At 35.0% G+C, this 22,813-nt stretch overlaps 5 protein-coding genes across 16 annotated transcripts in view; 2 read left to right on the plus strand and 3 right to left on the minus strand.

Annotated features, from left to right (window-relative positions):
* The first annotated feature begins 83 nt into the window (after window positions 1-83).
* Window positions 84-2,785, plus strand: LOC129580362 (phenoloxidase 2-like). Its single transcript, XM_055470707.1, has 8 exons — window positions 84-511; window positions 592-675; window positions 735-1,193; window positions 1,278-1,343; window positions 1,408-1,635; window positions 1,702-2,032; window positions 2,109-2,335; window positions 2,407-2,785. The coding sequence occupies exons 1-8, from the start codon at window positions 158-160 to the stop codon at window positions 2,623-2,625; spliced, it is 1,968 nt and encodes a 655-aa protein (XP_055326682.1). The 5' UTR covers window positions 84-157; the 3' UTR covers window positions 2,626-2,785.
* LOC129580364 (peroxisome assembly protein 12-B) lies at window positions 2,720-4,181 on the minus strand. Its single transcript, XM_055470709.1, has 4 exons — window positions 3,900-4,181; window positions 3,732-3,840; window positions 3,043-3,664; window positions 2,720-2,960 (listed from the first exon to the last, which is right to left on the minus strand). Exons 1-4 carry the CDS (start codon window positions 4,017-4,019, stop codon window positions 2,849-2,851), a joined length of 963 nt encoding a protein of 320 aa, XP_055326684.1. The 5' UTR covers window positions 4,020-4,181; the 3' UTR covers window positions 2,720-2,848.
* Window positions 4,182-4,228: 47 nt separating this feature from the next.
* On the plus strand, window positions 4,229-6,744 carry LOC129580363 (zinc finger protein 26-like). Its single transcript, XM_055470708.1, has 5 exons — window positions 4,229-4,554; window positions 4,622-5,780; window positions 5,868-5,994; window positions 6,066-6,177; window positions 6,291-6,744. The coding sequence occupies exons 1-5, from the start codon at window positions 4,399-4,401 to the stop codon at window positions 6,477-6,479; spliced, it is 1,743 nt and encodes a 580-aa protein (XP_055326683.1). The 5' UTR covers window positions 4,229-4,398; the 3' UTR covers window positions 6,480-6,744.
* Window positions 6,684-13,111, minus strand: LOC129580361 (zinc finger protein 25-like). Its single transcript, XM_055470705.1, has 10 exons — window positions 13,047-13,111; window positions 11,899-12,960; window positions 10,719-11,829; window positions 10,526-10,658; window positions 10,342-10,444; window positions 8,983-10,248; window positions 7,511-8,894; window positions 7,308-7,440; window positions 7,123-7,225; window positions 6,684-7,038 (listed from the first exon to the last, which is right to left on the minus strand). Exons 6-10 carry the CDS (start codon window positions 9,160-9,162, stop codon window positions 6,805-6,807), a joined length of 2,034 nt encoding a protein of 677 aa, XP_055326680.1. The 5' UTR covers window positions 9,163-10,248; window positions 10,342-10,444; window positions 10,526-10,658; window positions 10,719-11,829; window positions 11,899-12,960; window positions 13,047-13,111; the 3' UTR covers window positions 6,684-6,804.
* A 1,850-nt stretch (window positions 13,112-14,961) lies between these two features.
* LOC129580554 (small conductance calcium-activated potassium channel protein) overlaps window positions 14,962-22,813 on the minus strand; it is a 138,657-nt gene continuing 130,805 nt past the window's right edge. For 10 of the 12 annotated variants that reach the window (XM_055471088.1, XM_055471090.1, XM_055471087.1 and 7 more), the window contains one exon: window positions 14,962-22,202. In XM_055471088.1, the coding sequence (XP_055327063.1) occupies window positions 21,791-22,202 (412 nt within the window). In that variant the 3' untranslated portion in view covers window positions 14,962-21,790. The remainder of the gene's footprint in view (window positions 22,203-22,813) is intronic. The other 2 variants (XM_055471091.1, XM_055471086.1) reach the window with 1 other exon arrangement.

The following is a 22,813-nucleotide window of genomic DNA, read 5'->3' on the forward strand; positions in this document are numbered from 1 at the left end:
TTGCGGTTAACCAAATTGGCGAATTTCTAAGACGTACAATGTACCTACATCCGGCAACATCTGTATATAAGCAGAGCAATAGCTTCGGTTCCATCAGTTAGTAAGAAAGTAAGGTCAAGTTTCAATTTTGTAGTTTGTCGCCTAAATCAAAAACAAAATGTCATCGCATAAAGTGAATAAACGTGTTGGTTCAGTTATGAGTCGTCCGCATCAGAAAGCTGGACTTGAGGATGCAGAGAAAAATACCGATCCACAAAATCAGGAAATTCTTTTAGCGTTTACCCTCACTGGATTGAATAGATCGGATTTCTTCTCGCAATTTTTTCCACTTCATCGACAAATCGCCTCGCGACTCATCGATTATTTGATATCCATCGACTCCGTTGATAAACTATTGCAAATTTCTTCGTATGGTCGTGACTTTATCAATCCGAACTTGTTTAATTATTGTTTTGGCATGGCGGTTCTCAACCGAAAAGATACCGCTGATTTGTTGCTACTGAGTCCCGCGGTAAAAAAACAATAATATACAAATTAGTTGTAATTTCAATACGCAATCGACTAAATATTCGTTAAAAAAAAAAATCACAGGAAACGTTTCCGGATAAGTTTTTCCCTGCTGAGGTATTCCAGCATGCAATCGAAGAGTTGACGGTTGTTCCAGAGGGCTCGAGGGTAACAATATTTGTAAACTTATTTTTGAATAATTTTTCAAACACTCATTTTTGTCATAGAAACCAATTTTGATCGATATACCAAAAATGGCCACTGACAAATACGCTGAAGTACGATTGGAATACTTTCGACATGATCTTGGTTTGAATGTTTGCTATGATTTCTGGCATTTGACTCATCCATTCGAAGCGGTGAAGAGGGAAATCGTGGATTTGGACCGTCGCGGAGAGCTATGGTATTATTTCCATCAGCAAATAATTGCGCGATATAATGCTGAACGCTATTGCAATGGTTTGCTTCCGGTTGTGCCGTTATCCAATTTCGATGAACCGATTGAAGAGGGCTATTTTCCTAAGATATGCACCCAATATCTGCTACACTCATGGGCGCCACGTTTTGATAACAGTAAAATACGTGATTTGCATCGTCCATACGAAGGACTTGTCGTCAATAAAACGAAATTTCAACGATGGATCGATCGAATTTGCAACGCAATTGAATTGGGCAACATTTTAGACGTAAGCACTAAACAGATAACTAGACATTTAAGCAAAATAAATTTACATATTCGGCAAAAATATTCAATTTGTAAAACATTATAGGACAAAGGTGCCCAAATCCCATTGAACAACGATAAAGGTGTTGATCATATCGGCAACATATTACAGGTTATTATTATTATTATTATTATTTAAATCTCATTTCTTTAATCGAAAACCATTTAAAATTCAGTCATCTGTACTGTCACCGAATCGAACATACTACGGCGATATTTGTAACATTGGCCATGCTTTCATCGCTTATTGTCATGACCCGGAAAATATGGCATTGCAAGCGTACAGTGTAATGGGCGAGCCTTCAACATGTACACGTGACGTGCTCTTCTATCGCTGGTATGCCTTCCTTGTGCGAATTGTTCAAAATCATAAATCCCAATTGCCAGCATACACAAAAAATCAGGTAAAATTCGATTTCAAACAAAGTGTACTTTCAACAACATTCAAACTCTTTTTCTCTGAACTGTAGCTTGGTTTTGATGGCATCAAAATATCTTCAATATCCATTGAAAATGGTAAAGGTGGCAAGCAGAACCAAATAAATACCAGTTGGGATGAGAGTGACTTCAATCTTAAAAATGGTTTGAGTTTTCAACCTGACGGTGATATTTTTGTAAGATGTGTACACTTGGCACATGAAGATTTTCAATATGTATTCGACATAGAGAACAACAGTTCATCGCAACAAACGGGAACGGTTCGCATTTTTTTGAGCCAAAAGAATAATGTTCGCGATAGAGAACTCACATTCGAAGAGATTAGAATGTTGATGATAGAGTTGGATCGCTTCCCAGTGAACCGTACGTGAAACTTTTGTTATTATTACAATTTGGTTAATGACCGTATTCAAATTAAAATTCATCATTTTAATTGCAGTTCCACCTGGAAAAAATCATATTATTCGCAGATCGACTGAGTCTTCGGTAACAATCCCATCCAAAAATATATTCGAACCAGACGTAATTCGACAGTCGATAACTTCCAAATCAAATGTCGACTCATCGTATTGCTTGTCGGGGTGGCCCGCTCATCTCTTGATTCCCAAGGGCACAAAAGAAGGCGCTAATTTCCTACTTTTTGCCATGGTTTCGAAAGATGACCCGGTAATGAGCTAATGAACGATTTTAGATATAGCAAAAGAAACTAAAACTCATTTGTTTCACACACAATTTAGGTTGTCGACCCTTCCACTAAGGGTAGTAATGACGGTACATATGGAAAGTGCAGAAGTGCATCATCCTACTGTAGTCTGCCGAAGCGTAAATATCCCGACAGCAGAAGCATGGGCTTTCCATTTGATCGCCCAGCAGCACTCGATGTATTGTCATTGCATTCATATCTTCAACCAAATATGAAGACTTTGGATGTTACCATCAAATTCAGTGACAAGTAAAAGGATCCAAACCACCCAAACCTGCTGATAAATTGAACAATTATAATATACAGTATACTATGGACAACGCATAAAATAATCAAACTTATTTGTATACCATTTTAAACCCTTTTTATTTAAAGTAAGCATAAATACATAGCAAACAATACGAACATCAAAATTTTGAGTCTCATTTTATATCCCGGTGTCCCGTACATCCTGAGTTCACCACACTTTAATTACCCTATAAATCATAGATCCGTATCAAATCGTCGATTGATGTTGCGTACTTTGTAACTGGACAGCGACTGTCGCTATTCAAATGTTTTGCGATGCACTTGAAGCAGAAAACATATCTGAAATGAAGAATGGTTGAAAATTTTTACTCATTGTTCTTTTTCGATGGGGGTCGTTGGCCGAATCATTTGTGTCACTCACCCAGATATCCGATTGACTGTTGGAATTTTCCAAGTTTGTAAGCAAATTGGGCAAATATTTCGATATCGTCCCGCTGCATTTGGATTAGCGCTGGGTGGCTCTGGATTTGGTAGCTTGGTTAAATTTCCGTGACTTGTCTCGTTCTGCCACCATTGAACGAATTGAAGAAAGAATGCAGACAGTTCTAAGGCTCGAAAAACCATTCCCGTTAAAACGGCCGACTTGTGGAAATTCATTGAAAACAAATCCGACCACGACCAATCTAAATTGGAATCCGCTGATAAATAGACTAGATGTTGACCGATGATTCGATTGAAAATGGAATGTGTTTCGCTGCGATCGGAAAGATATCCAACATACTGGACGACTTGCAAGCAATCGTGTATTCCTTTGGCAATTTTATAGGCGGTAATGCATTTTTTCTTTCGTCTCAACTCTTTTACATCAATAACTTCATTATCACAGTCATCCTCCCATTGTGCCATTAAATTCGTTAACTTTGCTCTGATGTATGGTGTAATCACGACCAGTATAAACGCCAATAATTTGTCGAATGTGGAAAATTGCTCATTTCTCGTACGTACTCGAGACAAACTGTAAAACACCTCGGCCAAGGAGCCGCCTGTGGTAAAGAATAATTGCAGTTGTAATTTTGTTCGGTTTATTTTTGGATGCAATTGATTTTTTACCGTAACACCGAATGTAATGTTGCTGGATGACCGCATTCAGACACAAATATATTTCGTCATAATATTGTGATAGCCAACCATATTTGGCTGGATTCGAATTGACCAAGAACTGAAACAACAGTCGAATTTTAATGAGAAAAATATTTTGATGTGCATTTAAATGCTTACATTAGCGATTCGTTTGAGTGCTGGATAGAAGGTTGATTGAAGTGAATCGGCCGCTACAAGTTCAAAGATCGATGGTTTTGCCTGTAGAGTTTGTGTTACGTGTACACTGTTCTGTGCCATTACAACTAAACAATTCTTTTTTTCTTTCTTTAGAATTTATTCCACTGTTTCTGCAAATGAACCATTCTCATTTTAAGAAAATTACCATAGAAATTGCGATAAGAATCACATTTGGAGTAGTTGTTTATTTTGATCAACATTGGTATTATTGTGTGAACTGTCAAACTGGAGATTTGTGTGTGCGTTTATTGCAAACGGAATGACATTGACATCTGAGACAGATTCAATGACAGATGGCAAATCAAACTGAGCTGTTGTGTTTGTTTCATCGAAATTAAAGTGTTGTTATATACGGACAAAAAAGAAACAAAAATCATTACATTTTCAAGTTTGAAGTGGATTGTTGCTCTGCACACTGGCTGTTGATAATGCGTCGGGAATGGCTGACAAATATCATTTGGATTTAAACTCAAATGAAATGTGCCGAAATTGCTTGGCGCGAAATTGTCAACTAAAATCATTGTTTCGCTGCGATATCATTGACGGAGATGTTTGGCCCATTCCAAAAGTGTACAAAAATGTTACGAACATTACGGTAAATCAACAGTTTCAAATCTTATCTTTTGAATGATCTTGAATTTCATTTGTGATGCATATTACAGATAATCGAAAATGACAACTTTCCACAAAATATTTGTACAAAATGTGAGTCGACAATGTTTGAAGCGTTCACGTTCAAACAGAAAAGTGTGAAATCACATAATTTACTGCGAAAAATCCTAAAAATTTCGCCAGACGATGAGGCTGACGTATTTCTAACACCTCTACCAGCGGAACGAAGATCTCAATCAACACAAATTCCTAGTGATATTGATGAATCGGACATATTAGCTGTTGAGGTCAATGTCAACGAAGCAAATTCCGAACAAAGCAAACAGGAACAATTTCCATCTGATTATGTCGAAGAGAGTGAAGAGTCTGAGGATGTTTGGCAACTTGTTTATTTGACAAATGCCGAAAATGAAGACACTGATCCAATGCAAGACCAAGAGATTCGTGAGAATGAAAACACCGACCCACTTGAGGAGGAAGAGGTGCAAAACCGGTTTTTATTGGATTTGGCGGAAAGCGTCGATTGTGAATATTGCAACGAACAAGTATTGGAGCCCCTCATGAAAAGTCATTTGAAAGAACATGCAAAAATTATGCCATTTCTGCTCGGCTCGATGGATTTTTTTCGATGTAGTCGATGTTTGACCGCTTTTCCATTCATCGGAAGTCTGATGGAACATGTTGACGCCGATGAAGGGTGTCAACAATCATTGGAACTGAATAGAGTGGACACATGCACCGACTATCAGTATTTAGCCAATGATCCAATGATTCGCCTATTTTCCACTTGCAAAAACATTGATACCAATACATTTTCATGCAGTTTATGCACTTTAGACTTTGAAGATTTACTAGCATTTCAAATGCATTTTGAGGACGAACATTTGTCAAGCTTAGATTGCCATCCCGAGTACTTTCACACCGAATTGGCACACACATGTGGCATATGTGAAAGTGTGTTCAAAAACCTCAAAGACTGCCTTCATCACATCTACTTTCACCAAGCCGAATACACATGCATGGAAAGCGACTGTGATCATGTTGCCAGCACTTTCTCACTATTATACTTCCATTTGATACGCGGTCACTCACAACGAACACGTACATTCGAATGCACGCACTGTACATACGATGCTAAAAATGTTGCGGATTTGAAGGAACATCAACGGAGCACGTGTCCTGCACGCAATATCAAGTGTGAAGCTTGCGGTAATCATTGCATTCATTTTGGGAACAAAACACACACACACACACTCACATCCTGACAACCATCAAATTTTTCTTTTGTTCCTTTAGGAAAATCATTCTATAAAAAGAGCACCTTAACCATGCACATGAGAACACATACGAATGAACGACGATATTCGTGTTACTATTGTGAAAAGGCATTTCTACAGAACAACGATTTGGCCAATCATCTGAGGTAATCATCACTTTGTTTTGCTAATGGAACAATAAACATTTTCTAATGTGAATCACCAAATTTTCCCTCAGGACGCACACGCTCGAGCGACCATTCAAATGTAAACTGTGTGATGCACGATTTAAGACTGTCGGTCAGCGAATTGGCCACGAAATCACACACACCACTGAGAATAACTTTGAGGTTAGTAGTCTCTGTTTACCCTTTTGTCGCATTTATTTTGAAAAGTAGAAGAGCAAATAATAATTGCATTTATTTCGATAACTTTCTCTTTCTCTCTCAACGTGTGACCTCAGTGCAACATATGTCAAAAAAGGTTCAAGTCAGCCCGAATTTTGCGTGGTCACAAAAAAATCCATGGTGAACGACAATTCCACTGTGATTTGTGCAGCAAAAATTTCAATCGCAAATATCATCTTACTCTCCATATGAAACGGCACGACAAGCCAACAGCGGCGACGACGACGTCCAAAACGAAAAAATAAACAAAATATCATCGTCAAGATGTAGAGTACGAAGCAGAATTTTTTGGATCATTTTAATATCGCCTGATTATTTTAGTAAAAAATTCCATTCTAGAATTATTTTTGTAAATGATATGAATTCTTTACCAATTCTGGTTTTTGATGATGGTTTTGGTTTTTCTTAATTTGGCGCCAATTATTATCATTTCTATTAAATCAAAATACTTTATTATTTTATCCCTTTATTATCCCTATTTTTGAATACATATGTTAACGTACAATAAAAGAAGTGTTGTGTGTTTTCGTTCAGTTTATGCGTGATGAAGAACACCAATTCCAAATGAATTTATTCAAAGATGATCATTGTGCTATCGTCGTCAATCAATTGGGCCAGATCAGCAGCACTCGTTGTTTCGGTGCTGAGCCCCTTGTGAATCTTCGACTGATGCAATTTCAAGTGGTATCTGGTGAAGAATCGCTTGCCACAGTGTTCGCATTCATGTTTCTTTTCTTCCGTATGGCGTTTCATGTGATTGCGATAGCTGGTCCGCGACTGCAACTTCTTATCACAGAGTTGACACTGTGTAAAAATGAAAGCATTCAGTTCGATTACTTTCTTTGTGCATGAAAATGATTAAAATGTATCAAAATCATTGGCATTTACCTCAAATGTCTTTCCGCTGATGTGTGAATCCATGTGAGCTGCACGCATGCTGCTGGTCTTGTAGGATTTATTGCAGATGGTGCACTGGAATGGTCGCTCATTCCTATCAGAAATGTGACGCATAAAATGTATTCAATTTATATACGATATGAACAATTTGATGAATTAGTATTAAATCAACTAACGTGTGTGATCGAGTATGAATGGTGAGTTCACCTTGCTGTTTAAAAGCCTTTCCGCACAGTTTACATTTGAACTTTTTCTCTTTCAGTGTTCGCAAATGTGTAATTAGGGCCTTTTTTGAGAAGAATTTTTTGTCTGAAAGAGAAAAAGAACGATATTTGTTTATGTTTTGTCATGTAAGAAATAAATTGCAACATTTGCCTACCGCATTCATAGCACTTGAATTTCTTTTCTTTGCAAAAGTGTTTGAGATGAGTTTGAAGGTCGTCGTATGTTTGGAATGCTTGGCTACAGTGTAAGCATTGCAAATTCTTGGTGTTGATGTGTTTGTTGAGCACATGAATGCTGAGCCGTGACATCTGATCATACTGGCAACCACACTCTTCGATCGGACACTCGAATTTGCTGGCATGCAAAATGACGTGGTACTTTAGTTCGTTAATTGTCTGATAAGACTGGCTGCACTCTCCACACGAATAAACTTCACCTTCTTTGAAATCCGATTGCTTTTCCTCATCCAAAAATTGATAGTCGGTGCACGATTCATCGACGATTTTTTCCGTTAAACCAGTTTTGCCACCCTTTCCTGGATGTACATTTGCATTGTGTTCATTTAGTCGATCTTTGGAAATGTAAAGCAGGCAACAATCGTGGCACGGGAAAAAGTCAAGGTAGTTAATAATCAAGCTCATCGAATCGTGCATTTTGTTATGTTGTCGCAACTGTGCCGTTGATTTCAATCGTTTGTTGCACGGTACACAAACCAATTCTTCGTCATTCATGTCCGTTGTCTCACAGTCGTGCTGCAGCAGCTGGTCTTCATCGTCAAAGAGTTTGTTACAACTTTCGCATTGGTATTCGGTTCCATCGTGCTCTCTACAATGCTGAATGTACTCATCTCTGTCGGCAAACTGTGTTGAACAAAGTGGACACTCGTAAAAATCGAGAGATTCGCTGCCACTGTGATCGAAATCGTAGTCATCGGTTACATCGACATCATTTTCATCCAGATCGCTGATTTCCGCCTTAAAAGACAGTTTTGGAGGAATTGATTTTTCCACTGGCGGTTGAGCGCGTTTTGCTTTCACCAACGTTTCCGTTTTCGCCTTTGATTTCGCGGCTGTACGAGCACGCAACGATCGAGTTGGCAGAGCTGTTGCCGCTGGTTCATCGTCCATCGATAACATGTCGTGTTCATCAATTTGAATGTTATCGGTGATTTCGGTTTCATTGCCACTCTCGCCCACATTTCCCATCGAATCAAAATCGTAAAATTCAATTTGTTGCTCTTTGGAATTCGGCTTAATAATTTTTGTCGATTGATTTTCCAATTCGTAGACGTCAACATCGTGATGCTCCTGTTGTGCATGTTGGATGAAAGTGCTTTCTGTATCAAATGTAGCCTCACACAATGAACAAGTGACCACCTCCTGAACAGCAGTCTCTTGTGCCGTGCTTGTTTCCGATGAGATCATCGAAATGAGCGATTGCTCGGTTCGTTTTGTCTTTTGTTTAAATGTATAAAAAGAAATGATTTGCTTCTTGCATTCGCTGCATATTTTGTTGGGCAATTTGTCATCGGCCGTAACCTAAAAAGATTTTGAACAAAACGGGTAATGAATGTGAAAAAAAAAACATCATCATATAGTTTTGAAAATGATCAATATCAACACATACGGTGATATCAACGGTAAATGCCAACATATCTGGAACCGATATAATGTAACCGTCTACTATTGAGTTTGAGAAAACATTCAACAAGTTCGGCGGCTGTGACAAACACAAACGACACACTTTCTTTGGATTTATATCCAATTCGTAATTTCCATCGATTATTTCCATTGAGTTTTCAGTCATTTTTCTTGGCTAAAATTCTAAGCTGGTTTTTCGTTTGTTGATTTCTCTTTTTTTTTTTTGCAATTTTGAACGTAGCGGGAATTAAACTGTGTTTCTGTATTTTCAATGAACGTTCGTATTGAATTTGCTTTTCATTTGACTGGAATTGAATAATCTCTGAACTGATGCGTTTAAAATGGATGCGCGTCTCACTGTATTTCATCGACTTCTGTCAAACGCACCTATTTTAATACATTTTTTTTTCTTCAGAAGACATTTGACGTTTCACTCTTTAGTACAACTCGTTTGATGATATTTTTTTAGTATGTCATTCAGTGGAGACGGTTAAAACAATGTGGATCGGGTTCATAGAGTATATTAAATCTGTTATATTTTCAACGTTAAATTAAAACCGTTTTTTTTTCTTTTTTTAATTTCAATTAAAAAAAATTATATATTGAAAATTTCCGAGAATAGAAATTGAGTACACAATTTAATGATTCCTTTTCAGTTCATCATCATACACTCACTCGTTTAAGGTTAAGTGGAGCTGGTGACAACCAAATTCAAAATCCAACAACGAAAGTCGATTGTTACAGAAAAATTCACTGAAATAGACTTCTTTATTTAAAATTTAAAATTTTTCAATATGAGTATTTTGGTAATAATTCTTCAAGTATCAAAATACAATTAATATTTAAAGAAATATGTAACGAAGATCACAGCAGTGAACGTAATTCATAAAATTAATCCAAATTGAATTGTGACTTCTGGAGAAGTACATTAAAAGTTGGAAAATTTGTTCTGATATACAAATCTATCCAGATATTATAAGAAAAAATTCATAATGTCATCGTTATCGATGAATTTAGCAAGATCACCATCATTCATAATTTGGTTGAGGTTATCATTGTTGTTGTCATGGATTTCGGCCTGAATATTAGACACGTTTTCCCTATGCACATTTGATTGATGCAATCGCATATGATAATTGGAGAAGAATTTCATGCCACAGTGTTCGCATTCATGTTTTTTTCCAACCCTATGACGCTTCATGTGACTACGATATGTTGCACGGGATTGTAAATTCGTGTTGCAGATTTGGCACTGTGTAGAAACAAACCCATTGAATTATTGACTATTTACTCTGCACAACAAATGAAACACTGTGCATATATCAAAACCATTATTGCCATTTACCTCAAATGTCTTTCCGCTGATGTGTGAATCCATATGAGATGTGAGCATGCTGCTGGTCTTGTAGGATTTATTGCAGATGGTGCACTGGAATGGTCGCTCATTCCTATCAGAAATGTTACGCATAAAATGTATTCAATTTATATACGATATGAACAAATTGGTAGCTACTATTGAATCGACTTACGTATGTGATCGGATGTGGATGGTGAGTTCACTTTGCTGTTTAAAAGCCTTGCCACATGTACTGCACTTGAATTTTTTTCCGTCAATGTTTTTCAAATGTTCAGCTAACGCTTTTTTCGAGAAGAATTTTTTATCTGCAAAACAAAATTCCAAATTAATTTATCCAATTGATCTATCTGATTGAACGGATCTACCACATTCAAAGCACTCAAATATCTTTGCTTTGCAAGAATTCCTGATGTGTGTCTGAAGATCATCGTATGACTCGAAAGATTGGTTGCAATGGAAGCAGATCTGGTGCTTCATGTTGATATGCTTTTTGGAAATATGATTGGTGAGACGTGCCAAATGCTTGTATTGACATCCACAATTTTCGATTGGACAGTCAAATTTGTTGGCATGACTGAGGACGTGACTTTTCAGCTTGCCCACAGTCGAGAATGATTTACTGCATTCTCCACAAGAGTACACTTTGAGTATCTTGGAGTCATTGAGAAATGTATAGTCTGAAGCGCATGACTTGTCAATGTTTTCTAATTCAATACTAGGGTGCGAGCTGGTGTTGTGTTCATTTAGCTTTTCGTTGGAAATGAAAAGTAGACAGCAATTGTGACACGCAAAGAAATCAAAATGCTTGATGATTAAACGCATTGTATGATGATTGAAGTCAATGAATTCGTTGTCATTTCCATCGTTGAACTCATCATCATCGTCATTGCTTTCAACGACATTTGCGAAGCAAACTTTCAATGCTACAGTTTCCAAACCTGATTTTTTGCTTGTCTTCTTTTCTGATCGTAGACGCTTTGTGTGAGAATTTTTTGGTTCCAAACAATTCCGGGCAGCACGACAACTACGACGCAATGTTCGCGTTGATTGCACTTGTGTTGAGTCTTTTTCGTCTTTTTCTTCCACAATCAATAAATCATGATGTTCAATGTTGAAAATAGGATTGGTAATAATTTCCGAATTATTGTTTGTTTCATCGCTGTTAGTTGCTTGAAACCTGCAAATTTCGACCGCTTTTTCTTTGACCGAACTTTCAATATCTTGTTCCACTTCAAAAACATCTAATTCGATCAGTTCGCTGTGTGAGCCGATCGCAAATTCCGTTGGTGTTGTGTCACCGGCATCCGCACCTTGAACAACGTCATTCGTGGGAGAATCAGTTTCGGGCAAAGACAATATGGAAAACAATGATTGTTCCAGTCTTTTAATTTTTTGCTTGAATGTGTAAAAAGCGACAGCTTGCTTTTGACAATCGTTACAAATGTGATGCGGCAACAACCTGTTGTTTATATTAACCTAAAAATTATTTCAATGTATCAAATAGTGAATCGACTGATATGCTAACGAAAAACAAAACACACGTACAGTTATATCAAATGTATATGCCAGCATATCAACAACTGATACGATGTAACCATCAACAATCAAACTTGAGAAAATATTGTGCATATCCAATGACTGTGACAAACATAATCGACACGACTTTTCTGGATTTATGATCAATGTATGATTACCAACAATTACTTCCATTTTTCTTTTTCAAATAATTCTTTCCCGAAATGTCGCTAGTATTTTTGTTATTTTTCAAGAGATTTAATCCATTTTTTTTTTTCAACGATGTATATCAAACATTTGCTCAATTGTCATTCATTTGAACAACCTTCAAACTAAAGTGTCTCAATGTAACTGTCACATGCACTCATTTCGTTTGCGCGTCTTCTTTATGTTTCAACGAAATCTGTCAGAGATGATACTGTGTGTGTGTGTTCTTGCCTGTGATTCAGCATAATGATTTGTAAACAACGTTCATTTGCACTGTTTATGATTTATTGAAACGAATGAAAATAAATTCTTGGAATTGATTGTCTGGAAAGCAAAGTGTCATCTCAAACCAATACAAACGAATAAAACACTGTTACATCGTCGTTTGCGAAGGGGAAAATAGAAAGTTTATTCGAAAAAAATTTATAAATCTTTTTACATTTTCTTTTTTATCAACATAGAAGTGTCAATATGTTAAGGATAGAATAAATAACTGCACATCAAATGGATTCAATTCAAAAAGAAGTGCAAAAGATATATTTTGAAGATCAAAGGGGATAACGCAACTAAGTGCGTTGTGTTGTGTGTGTGTGTGTGTGTGTGGGAATTTGTGGTTAAAAATTTAACCCGTTTTTGTGGGCAAATTTCCAGTTCCACGTGCTTCACGTTTAACAATGCGTGTCATCATCATTTTATCCGTATCTGGTGCCTGTTTTGGAACAAAAGATAAGGAGGAAAATGTCTTTCTCATGGCCAAATATTGTGTCTAAATCAAACTACTGCGGTTAATCAATCTGATCGTACAGCTGTTGGAGGGGCCGAGCGCGTTGCACGTGGTAATGGGATGCTATCAGCGCCTGGAATACCTTTGGTAAATCCGCTACCCTGAATGATTTGAAAGAATGTAATGATCTGAATGAAAGTAACCAAACCGAAACTATTTGCATACGATCGAATTTTTGATTACTCACTGCTTTTTGGAATGCACCGGGAAGACTGGATGGGTCTGGTACTCCGGGAATTGAAGGAATCGATGGCAATTGTCGGCGAACCTATCGATTACGAAGAGATACGAAACAAAAAATAATGAATACTTGCTCACAGTTTTGAAGAAAACAATAACAAACTTACTCGAATTGGAAGGCTTTCTGGTTCAACCTGAAATTCCATAAATGGAAAAAAGTTATTTTTTTTTAATACTATAAATGCAGCAGGTGAACGACATAAACACCAAAATAACGAAAAAAGATTCTTACTTGTTCAGGAGCACAACGAACGTTGGCAACTAAAACAAAGCCAATAAGCAAAATTGCAGCTAGAGTAAATCCTTTGGCGTTCATTTTCACAGTTTTATCACTTTGCTTAATTTTTTGTTATAGTTATCACGGGCTTATGTTATGCCGAAATCCAGCTTTTGAATCGGTTAAGAGCACAAAATGGACTAACAGTTCCGTTTGCATCAATGCTCTCTATTTATACGATTTGGATTTGGAATATATTATTGTTTTTGCGTTTCAATTCAACGTTTTTAATAGCCAAAACAATTGCAAATGCAAAGTGGAATTTTCTGTAGGAATCAACAATTCAATATTCAATATTCAAAGTAGTTTGCATGATCGGTAGACGTCCGTCGATATTTTTCGTATACAATTTTGCCAGTCAAAAACTAGCCGGATGAATATTTTACGAAATATTTTCGTGCAACTCGCAATGAAATATATCAAATCCAAGATGCTATCATTCCTCTCTGTTATTTATTGACTTATTAGAGAGTTCTGAATTTAATTGCATGCGAATTACGTAGCACACGCGTACCGTACACCATCAGTGTGTTGTATACGAAGTGAGGGAACGGTTTGCTTGAACGTAAGATGTTCGTTTGCACAAGGAAACAACGTTTGTTGCATTAGAAGAAATTTGATAGAGTAAACTGATGCTATCATCATCATTTTAATTACGCTACGAGCATTGGTTGAATTGCTTTCCGTGCGTTTTCTACATTCGAAAATGTTTCGTCAAAATCATGCTATCTTGCTATTGCAAGACAAGATAAAAGAAACTATTTGTTTCGATTTCATGTAAAGGGCAACTACTCAATCTCAACCATGTCTCAAACAGATTCATGCATTTGTAAAAACAGCACTAAAACTAAAACGGTTTGAGATCTATGCACTTTCATGCAACAATTTTGCATGTCGATGTTTGTTCGTGCAATTATTGCTATTGTTTTGGATTTTTCATTGTTAAGGTCTACATTTGACTCGTTTACATTTTGATTTTCCATCGCAAAACACCGCGCTAACACTGTGAGTTAATATTTTTCTTATGACGGTAGATTGAACTTGGTGTTTGTATGTTTTAGTTCTCATATTTATAATTGACTGTTAGCATTTTCGTCGAAATTAAATGGAGTAAATTCGTGTAAATTAGTGCCATTTCGAGCGGTTGGATTTCGAGGCGTTTCGTCGAGCATTGGAAGAAATTCCAATCATGAACGAGCAATTATTAATTGAAAATCACTTTTGCCATTATTAAATTCATTATTTTTCGTCATTAGTGCTGCTGCCGTTTGAATGGAAAATTTCAATTAAACTCAGTGGCAAAATATGAATAAACCCAGTCACGTTCGATTTTATGTGGAATAAACAAAATTGAGTTGTTTAGAAATTGTTGAATGGTTTTTTGAAATGGTATACAATTTGTTTGTAAATTATATGATGGGGTTTAATTGGCCACAACAAAGTCGTGTGCTGCTCGACTCAAATTGCTTCCAAGATTCGGAAGAAAATTTGCTTACCCTTCGCATCATTTTCCCGATATGATATGGAGCTCAATGTACATCCTGAAATCAATAACACAGAGACGTCAAAGAAGAAGACAAGACCATTTTCTAGAAAATTGATGTATTTAACTTTATTGGTTTTTTGTTCTTTTTAACATTTTATATTTCGTTATAAGTATTAATGAATTTGAACTAACAAAAATTAATGAATTCAAAGAACTCAATCATACACTTTAACCAAATACATATTTATCCTACATTTGAGAATCATATTTTAATAAACAAAATGTGTTAGTTTTTCCTTCTTTTTTTTCTCGATAGTTTATTACTTTTTGTTTTTAAATAAATCCGTTCTGATATATTTCATGTTTGTTATATTATGTTTTGTGTCGGGATTTGGAGCTAATTTATGTCTTTTTTAGTTTTCCTTAAAAAAAAAACAATGTTTTTTTATGCCCTACAAGTAAATTTTTTGTTGTTATTTCGTTTAATTTGTATTATGTACGATTCATGAGAAGCGTGTACCGCGTGTCTGGTTGATCTGAATTCCAACTGAAGAAATTCATCGAGAACCCACTTTATATTTTGCGCATTTTTCATTTGCTATACAATATGTTTATGTTTTGGCAGGGCCCAAAATCAGAGCAAATCACTTTTACTTAAATCATTTTTAAACCACTCATGCATAAATGCATGATTTCTAAAGATATTTTTTTTGTGTCAAACATTCAGAATTCAATGAAATGATGAAGCCAAAAATTTGTTAATTTCGTAAAATCATAAAAATCAAATGGAAAAAAACGTTTAGGCCCTGGAATGAATACGCTCACGTTTTTGTTCAACTGACATCGATATTTTTGCTTACGTACATTTGCTATAACATTCTGCCTATTTAGTTAATGAATGTTTTCGGGTAGAACGGTAAACTTGTTATTATTTGAGGGCCAAGAATGGGACCGTGTTAAGAAATCTATAATGGTATGTACGGTTTAAAAGTTTGTCTAATTTTATGCCATTACGTTTATTTAGAAATGTACTAGAGTTGAATTGGTCACAATTTCTTTGTCACTTCAATCACAATCACCGCGTGGATCATTTATACCTCATCGCTGTGCATTAGGCGCATGAAAATGAAACTTAAAACGAATATGTCGCAAACAGAACCGATCCAGTTAATTCTAATTCTCTACGTGCGCCGAAACGAAATTCATTTCAATTTCAAGTTTAAAAATCATCGCTTGTTTCGACGCATTGCGCGAGCAAACGTTTTGGCTATTTATTTTCTGGATTGAGTTCAAAGTATTTCGATTTTATTATGAGTTTTTCATTTAAATGAAGCTTTTCAGAGACAATTTGTTTTACGAACTTTTAATACACTCTACATTAATTCACTAATTGTTTTTTTCTCGAAAAACACTGTATATACAAACTGAGTTAATAATAATCAAGTGTCAACGTCCTATTCACTCCTCTATATATTCCGTTGCGATAATAAAAACGAAAAAACAAAAACTACTCCATTTGATATTTACACGTTGAATACACCAATTCCATAACAAAATATATATTTTTTTTAATATAACTCTTTCAATCGTATTATTATTTTTTTTATTCAAATCGAACAAACTCAAAGTGGTTCTCCATCATTCCGGCACGTAATATGGCCAAATTGGATTTGAAATTTATTTGAAATTTAATCTCATTTCTTATGTACACTGCTTTAGAATTTGATGTGAGAAAGTCTTTTCGCTGCCTGTCTAATGCCAAGCGGCATTTATTTATTATCTGATGGAAATATAATCTAAAACAACAAACTTTTGTTATTTCATGAGAAAAGTGTGTGTGTGTGTGCATTTAATAAAATTTGTAAACCATACGCTGCGTATCTCATTCAACCGTTTTAACTAATTACGCTAGTAATGTTAAAATTTGAACTTGTTGTGATTGAAATGAGAGAGAGAGAGAGAGAGAGAGAGAGAGAGAGATAGAGAGAGAGATAGAGATAGATAAAAAATCTGTATGAATATTATATAGCAATCGAATGATAAAGGTAAGGCAAACAAATTAAAACATTAACAGCAAAATGTCTCAATTTATTATGGCTAAAGAAGTCAACATTAGTTCAAAGGACAAATTCTTTTTCCTTGTTTTGGTTTATCATCATCAAATTTGAATACATAACAAAATTACGCTTAAGCTAAACGTGCTTCAAGCAGTAGGTCTTATAGTTCAAGTGTTTGTTTTGTGTGTCGAGTTGTGTGTCACGGTGATCACCATGGTTTCAATACATAAAACGAAGTAACTCAATAAGATTCGCATAGAAATGCCCCATTAGGTTTTCTTCTCTATTTCTGTTTCTTTGAAATGAATCATTCAAACCTAAAACTCGCATCTGCTTTACTGCACCACATGGTTCAAATGTTCATTTACTATGTATGGAAAAAGAATGGAGTCGAATAGTATTCTATATGTAGCAAATATCAGGCACCCTATTATTCTCTTTTGAACATTCTATCTTGTCGCCGCTACATATATACTAACACGTGTGTGTTTTTTGTGTTTGGTTAGTTCTTGTGTGTTTGCTAATGGTCAATTTAAGTGCTCTTTGAAGCGGTTTATACCAATGAATGGTGAGCTTGATGGTGGAGAAATGAAACTTGGATTTTGGTCAGCCATTAAACACCATCGCACAGCATTCAAGAAGATGAGCCTCTCAATGCCGTTTACAAATTGGAAATATGGGAAAATTTCTACTCAAGTAGGATAAACTATGTATTGTTATACAAAAATAGTGATATTTCCATCATTTCGTCATCAAAAACGAATTGGCATTATACCGTTTGGTTCAACTATCCCGTCATGCTATTCTGTTCTGTTTGTCCGCATCAAACTCATCACACCATTGGCATATGAAAAGTTTCCAAGGGAAAAACAAAAAAAATGGCCCTAAATCTAATTTCAAAACTTACAGTAACTATATATACTATGTATCATTAAATTAAATATATTGTACCTATGTGTAGGTCCTAGTACGCAATCCACAAATTAAATTCATAATGACAATTTCAATAGATCCGGTCATGGTATACTATTGCATCAATTCGTCATGGTGTGGTAGATTTGGTTTGATGTTTTGTCACATTTTCCATTTAATTTGCTAAATTGTAAAGCTTTGAACGCCCGCATGTGTGCTTAATGCACTTATATATATATAGTTATCATTCTTATCTTATCCATATGTATTATTATCTAGACTTTTTTTGTTTGTTAAGAAAGTCGCCTAAACTCTAATACCGTAATAGTTAATCTTAAAAACATACAGTTTTGTTTAAGCAATAACGAGTTTTCTTTGTGTATTTTTATTTTGTCAGATTGTTTGTCCTATTTTTATCTATGAATTTACATTTGTTTCTGTTGCTGTTGCATTTTCCATGTTCCATTCAGTTTCAGTATTTATTTTTCTCTGCATTGCAAAAATTCCAATTTGAGATAAATCACAATCACTTTTAAACAAGTTTTAAATTAATGAGAATGAACGCACGTCTTCTCGGCTATGTATTCGTTCTTGTTTTGCCCGTATGAGATAGCAAATATGTCGCACCGCTTCGATTTCGAATTCCAAAAGAAAACTCAGGTAAAAAAAAAAAATTGGAAATATCTACTGGATTTTTTTAAAATTTCATTTGTATTTGAAAAAATATAAACATTCCTTACAAATTAACGATTGCAAAAATTACTTAGCCATGCTTAATATGTACAGCATAGGCCGTCACAGTTCTGCCGCACAAGAGTTCCATATTTTTCGTTCTATTTCGATCGAAAAAAACAGCACCAATCACAAAAACCAAATCATTTTTTTTTTCGATTCTTTAAAAACGAATACTCTCAATTTTTTGTAATGCGAACAACTAAATTCGTTAGAATCGAATTCAAAATGCTCAATCGATCTTATGTTTGGATGTCACAAGAATTGTGTTCTGTTTCAAATGAAATTTCAAACCGTTCGATTTGGTAGACGTTGATTATGAAAAAAAATTATAGCCATTATGAGCCCATATGAAATGGTAATTTACCTGTCGCATGACAAACAAACCGTTCTAGCTCTCTAATATCTTATTTTATTGTACTGTTGGAAATCATATCTGAGAATGACATGTATTTGCTTGCAAACAAAACTTTATACTGTATGAGGATTGGATTTGCTGAAAATTGCATCTCTATTCGAATCGTATAAGCGTGTGTGACGTTATTTAGAAAAAAAAATTAAAATATTGTTACGAAGACTATTTGGTCTGTCCTATGTCAATATTATTCGAAGTGAACTTTCGCTATATGTGTCTTTAGATTATTAATTGCACTAAGTGTATCATCATTTTGCCTACGAGAAATCCAGTTCTATCTCTATTCAGTATAAATATGTGAATATGAATTAAATGTATTCAGTAGTTGTATTATACAATAGAATTTCGATACGGTAGATTTGGTCTTTGAAGTTGCTATTTTTAGGAGGCTTTGTTCATTCATTTGTTATAATAATCATCTAAATGAATCTACAACGCATGCACGTTCGTTCGTTAAAATGTTTCTCTGACAAATATTTGCATGTTAGTTTCCATACACACACACACGTCAGTGTTAATGATGTTTGCAATGGACAGCTACTGTAATGGAATTTAAAGCGATTTTCTGTTTTATTTCGTTGAAATTCTTATCAACTATTGCAGACACTATTCGAGATTCAATTTAGTTTAGCTTCAGTTTTTATTGAAATTATAAACAGTACGTTTCTTCTGGGAATACTTCGAGTAAGTTTGTTCGTTATTTGTTGAGATTTATATGCTTTTTTGTGTGATAGTTAGTTTTGTTTTGTTTTGATCTCTGCGTTACTTTTAAGTCTGTTTATGAGCGATGTTTTTTTTTTCTTATCGATGAACAATTTTTCGTATAAAACGTCGTTTTTTCCATTATAGAATCGACAGTAGAATATATTGGCGTTTCAATGTTATTATGTTGAGCCACAGTAGTTTTGTTTATGCAATAAGTGAAACCGATCTTTCTTGAATACGATAGATTTTTTTTAAGGTTTTTTTTTCAACTATTCGTTTTATTGTGTTACTTTTAGAAGATATTTTTGTGTGAACGTCTTAGTTGTTTTCTCTTATTTGAAGGACAAAAATCGAAAAACTACCAAATTCAGTTGGATATGAATCAAATCATAGAGTAGATTGAGAAAATATTTTTGAAACCTGTTGCTATTTTGGAATTTCGATAATTGCATTGCATGCATTGCGATTGATTTTATACACATCTTCAAAATGGTAACTGATTTCAAAATTATTCATGACAAAACTATGGTTCTATGTTTACTATGTTCAGCTCGACAGTTGATCGAGAGTAAGAAACCGGTTGGCTCCAATAAAATGTTCGCGCTAGCATCTAACCAATACGGGCAAATGGGCTTTCAAATCTTACATGGTAATATCGAAAAGAAACTGTTCTACGAAGTGTAAATAACATTGGAAAAAAATAGGGGAAAATGTTGTTTTTATTTGATAAAGCTTTAGGTTTTCTCTTTTTATGTATATTAATTTTCTCTGGCAATTTTCAATAGGGTGGCCAAAGTTCATCACGTGATCCGTGTTTGTTTGTGTAAGGTGGGGAATGGTGATGTCATTCACACGGCCAATATTAATAATAATTAATCAAGTTCTATCATATCGATTGTGGAATAATGAGTTTTGAACATTACGATACGATCGAATAAATGTTTTTTTTTTTTTTAGTCAAAAGGTCAACAATGTATTTTTAAAAATGAAACAGGGCTAAAACAATTTCTTTTGTCCATTCTTCTTTCGGTTTAAATAATTATGATACATGAATTTATTGTGTGTGTGTGTGTTTTTTTTTAAATTATAATCGATTATAAAGATTTAACTAGGTAATAAGGCTACAAATTTCATCATTCCCTTTCTCTACTGTGTTTTCCAACGTTTCACTACGAGATTCGAGCTCATTTGTTTTTCCTTGAATGTTTGTGTACATGTGTGTTTTATATGAATTGTCTAATATAATAGTAGTAAATAAGTCAGTTGATGCAAATATTTTCCTATTGATATTTGTTATACTTTTATACTCTTCATTCTTGTATCAATGATGAAATCATAATTTTTCATTTGTGTGCATTAGATTCATTGTTTTGTGGTTCTTTTTACAGTAGTTTTGTTAGTTTATTTTCTCATTAATTTTAAAAAGTAATACATAACTACTTTTAAAGTCTAGAAATCTATGGTTCTATTACTAATGTTTATTCATAAAAAGAGACATTTCTGATCAATTCGATTTGATATCTCTTGCGCTTTTGCGAATCTTTGCACCGACAAATTCGGTGATGATTTTTTTTTTATCACTTGAAACGGACGGTGCAAATATTCGCAAAATCATTGAATTTATTAAATTTAAAAGATTTTATTTTTATTTTCAGATATAATTTGTCATTTTTTGTTACAGATTTTTTTTTTCTCTTCAGAACGGTCAATCTTCGATCACAGCCGAACAAAAGCATCTTTGCTAACTGGATTGGTGAACGCTTCATTTTTAAAATCTTTCAGCTCGCCAAATCGTTCATCACAGGAAATGAATGAATCATCAATCACTTACGAAAATCACAATGAGAATCAAAATAGAACTCACGAAAGGGAACTCTCCCATTCGAGTCGAATGCGAAGAGTGTGTGAGAGAGAGAAAGAGAGAGGGAATATTACATTGACATTAGAACAAAAGAGAAACGAGAATGCAAAATGTTCCAATAATTAGGTATTGGTGGATTTTTTTTTAAACGCGTGTGACGCGAATACGTTTCTTCGAATATTTGTTATTCTGTTCGGTTGAAGTGTTTGAAGATGCTGTGCTCGAAGATTGCCGTCGAAGCTCCATTCAGCTATTTGTTCGATTCGATGTTACGTTTATTGAGCTATTTGCCGTTGTTCCGCTACTACTATTGCCAATCGATGTGTTTGATGCACTCGTTACTATTGTACCCTCGAAACTATTAGCGCTTGTATTAATCGCACTATTGTTGTTACTATTATTATTGTTATTATTATTATTGTTGCTATTGTTGGTGCCGCTTGCGTTGTTCGCAGTGCTGGTGCTTGTTTCGTTCGCATAATTTACAGTGGTCAATGGGGTTGTTGTTGTTGTAGCTGATGTTGCGATTATCGAACTAGTACTGCTAGTTGGAACATATGTTTCTGGCACTAAGTGAGGCGTTCGACTTGATATTGGCGGTAAAATTGGACTTGATGGCCATTGATATGAGGGTGTCGTCACTGCTGCCGGGACACTTCTTTGCGAACGCACAAAAACGATCCGTATTCCAATAGAAACGTCACAAACACAAAATTGCACAAAACAGGGGAAAAATAGAACAGAAAAAAAAAACGTATTAATGACTCATCTAGGAAGAGAATTTATTAAATTCGCAAGACAAAGAAAATTGAGTAGATAGTGTGTGTGTCCAGTGAAAGAGATAGAGAGAAATATATTTTAAGCGTTTTTTTTTATATCTACTTTGTTTCTTTTGATTTCAAATCAACATCGCTGCTGATAACCGTTCAAACCATTCGTTTCAACGCGCTCAAACTAATAAATATCCACTATTAATGGGTATCATTCGATCAATAAATCTTTCATTTTTCGGATTTTCAAGTATTTAAACGCAATGCAATGCTACCATGCAATGAACGAGACAAAAAAGTGCTTCAATATTTCACTGTCATCGATCCGTAAATGTTTGGTTTCGAATATAAGCGTGCCCCATCGAATAAAAGCTTTACTCTATACATTCATTCGTTCACCGTTTGTTGCGATGCCATTGAAAAAGAGAACAAAATAAAACACACGATGGCCTATTTGAATCTAATATTCAACCGATTGAAAAGAGTACGTCCTATTCCT

The sequence above is a fragment of the Sitodiplosis mosellana genome, unplaced genomic scaffold (genome assembly GCF_009176505.1).
Source record: "Sitodiplosis mosellana isolate CC-2019 unplaced genomic scaffold, AAFC_SMos_1.0 Smas_scaffold_1, whole genome shotgun sequence".
In the NCBI taxonomy this organism is placed as follows: domain Eukaryota; kingdom Metazoa; phylum Arthropoda; class Insecta; order Diptera; family Cecidomyiidae; genus Sitodiplosis; species Sitodiplosis mosellana.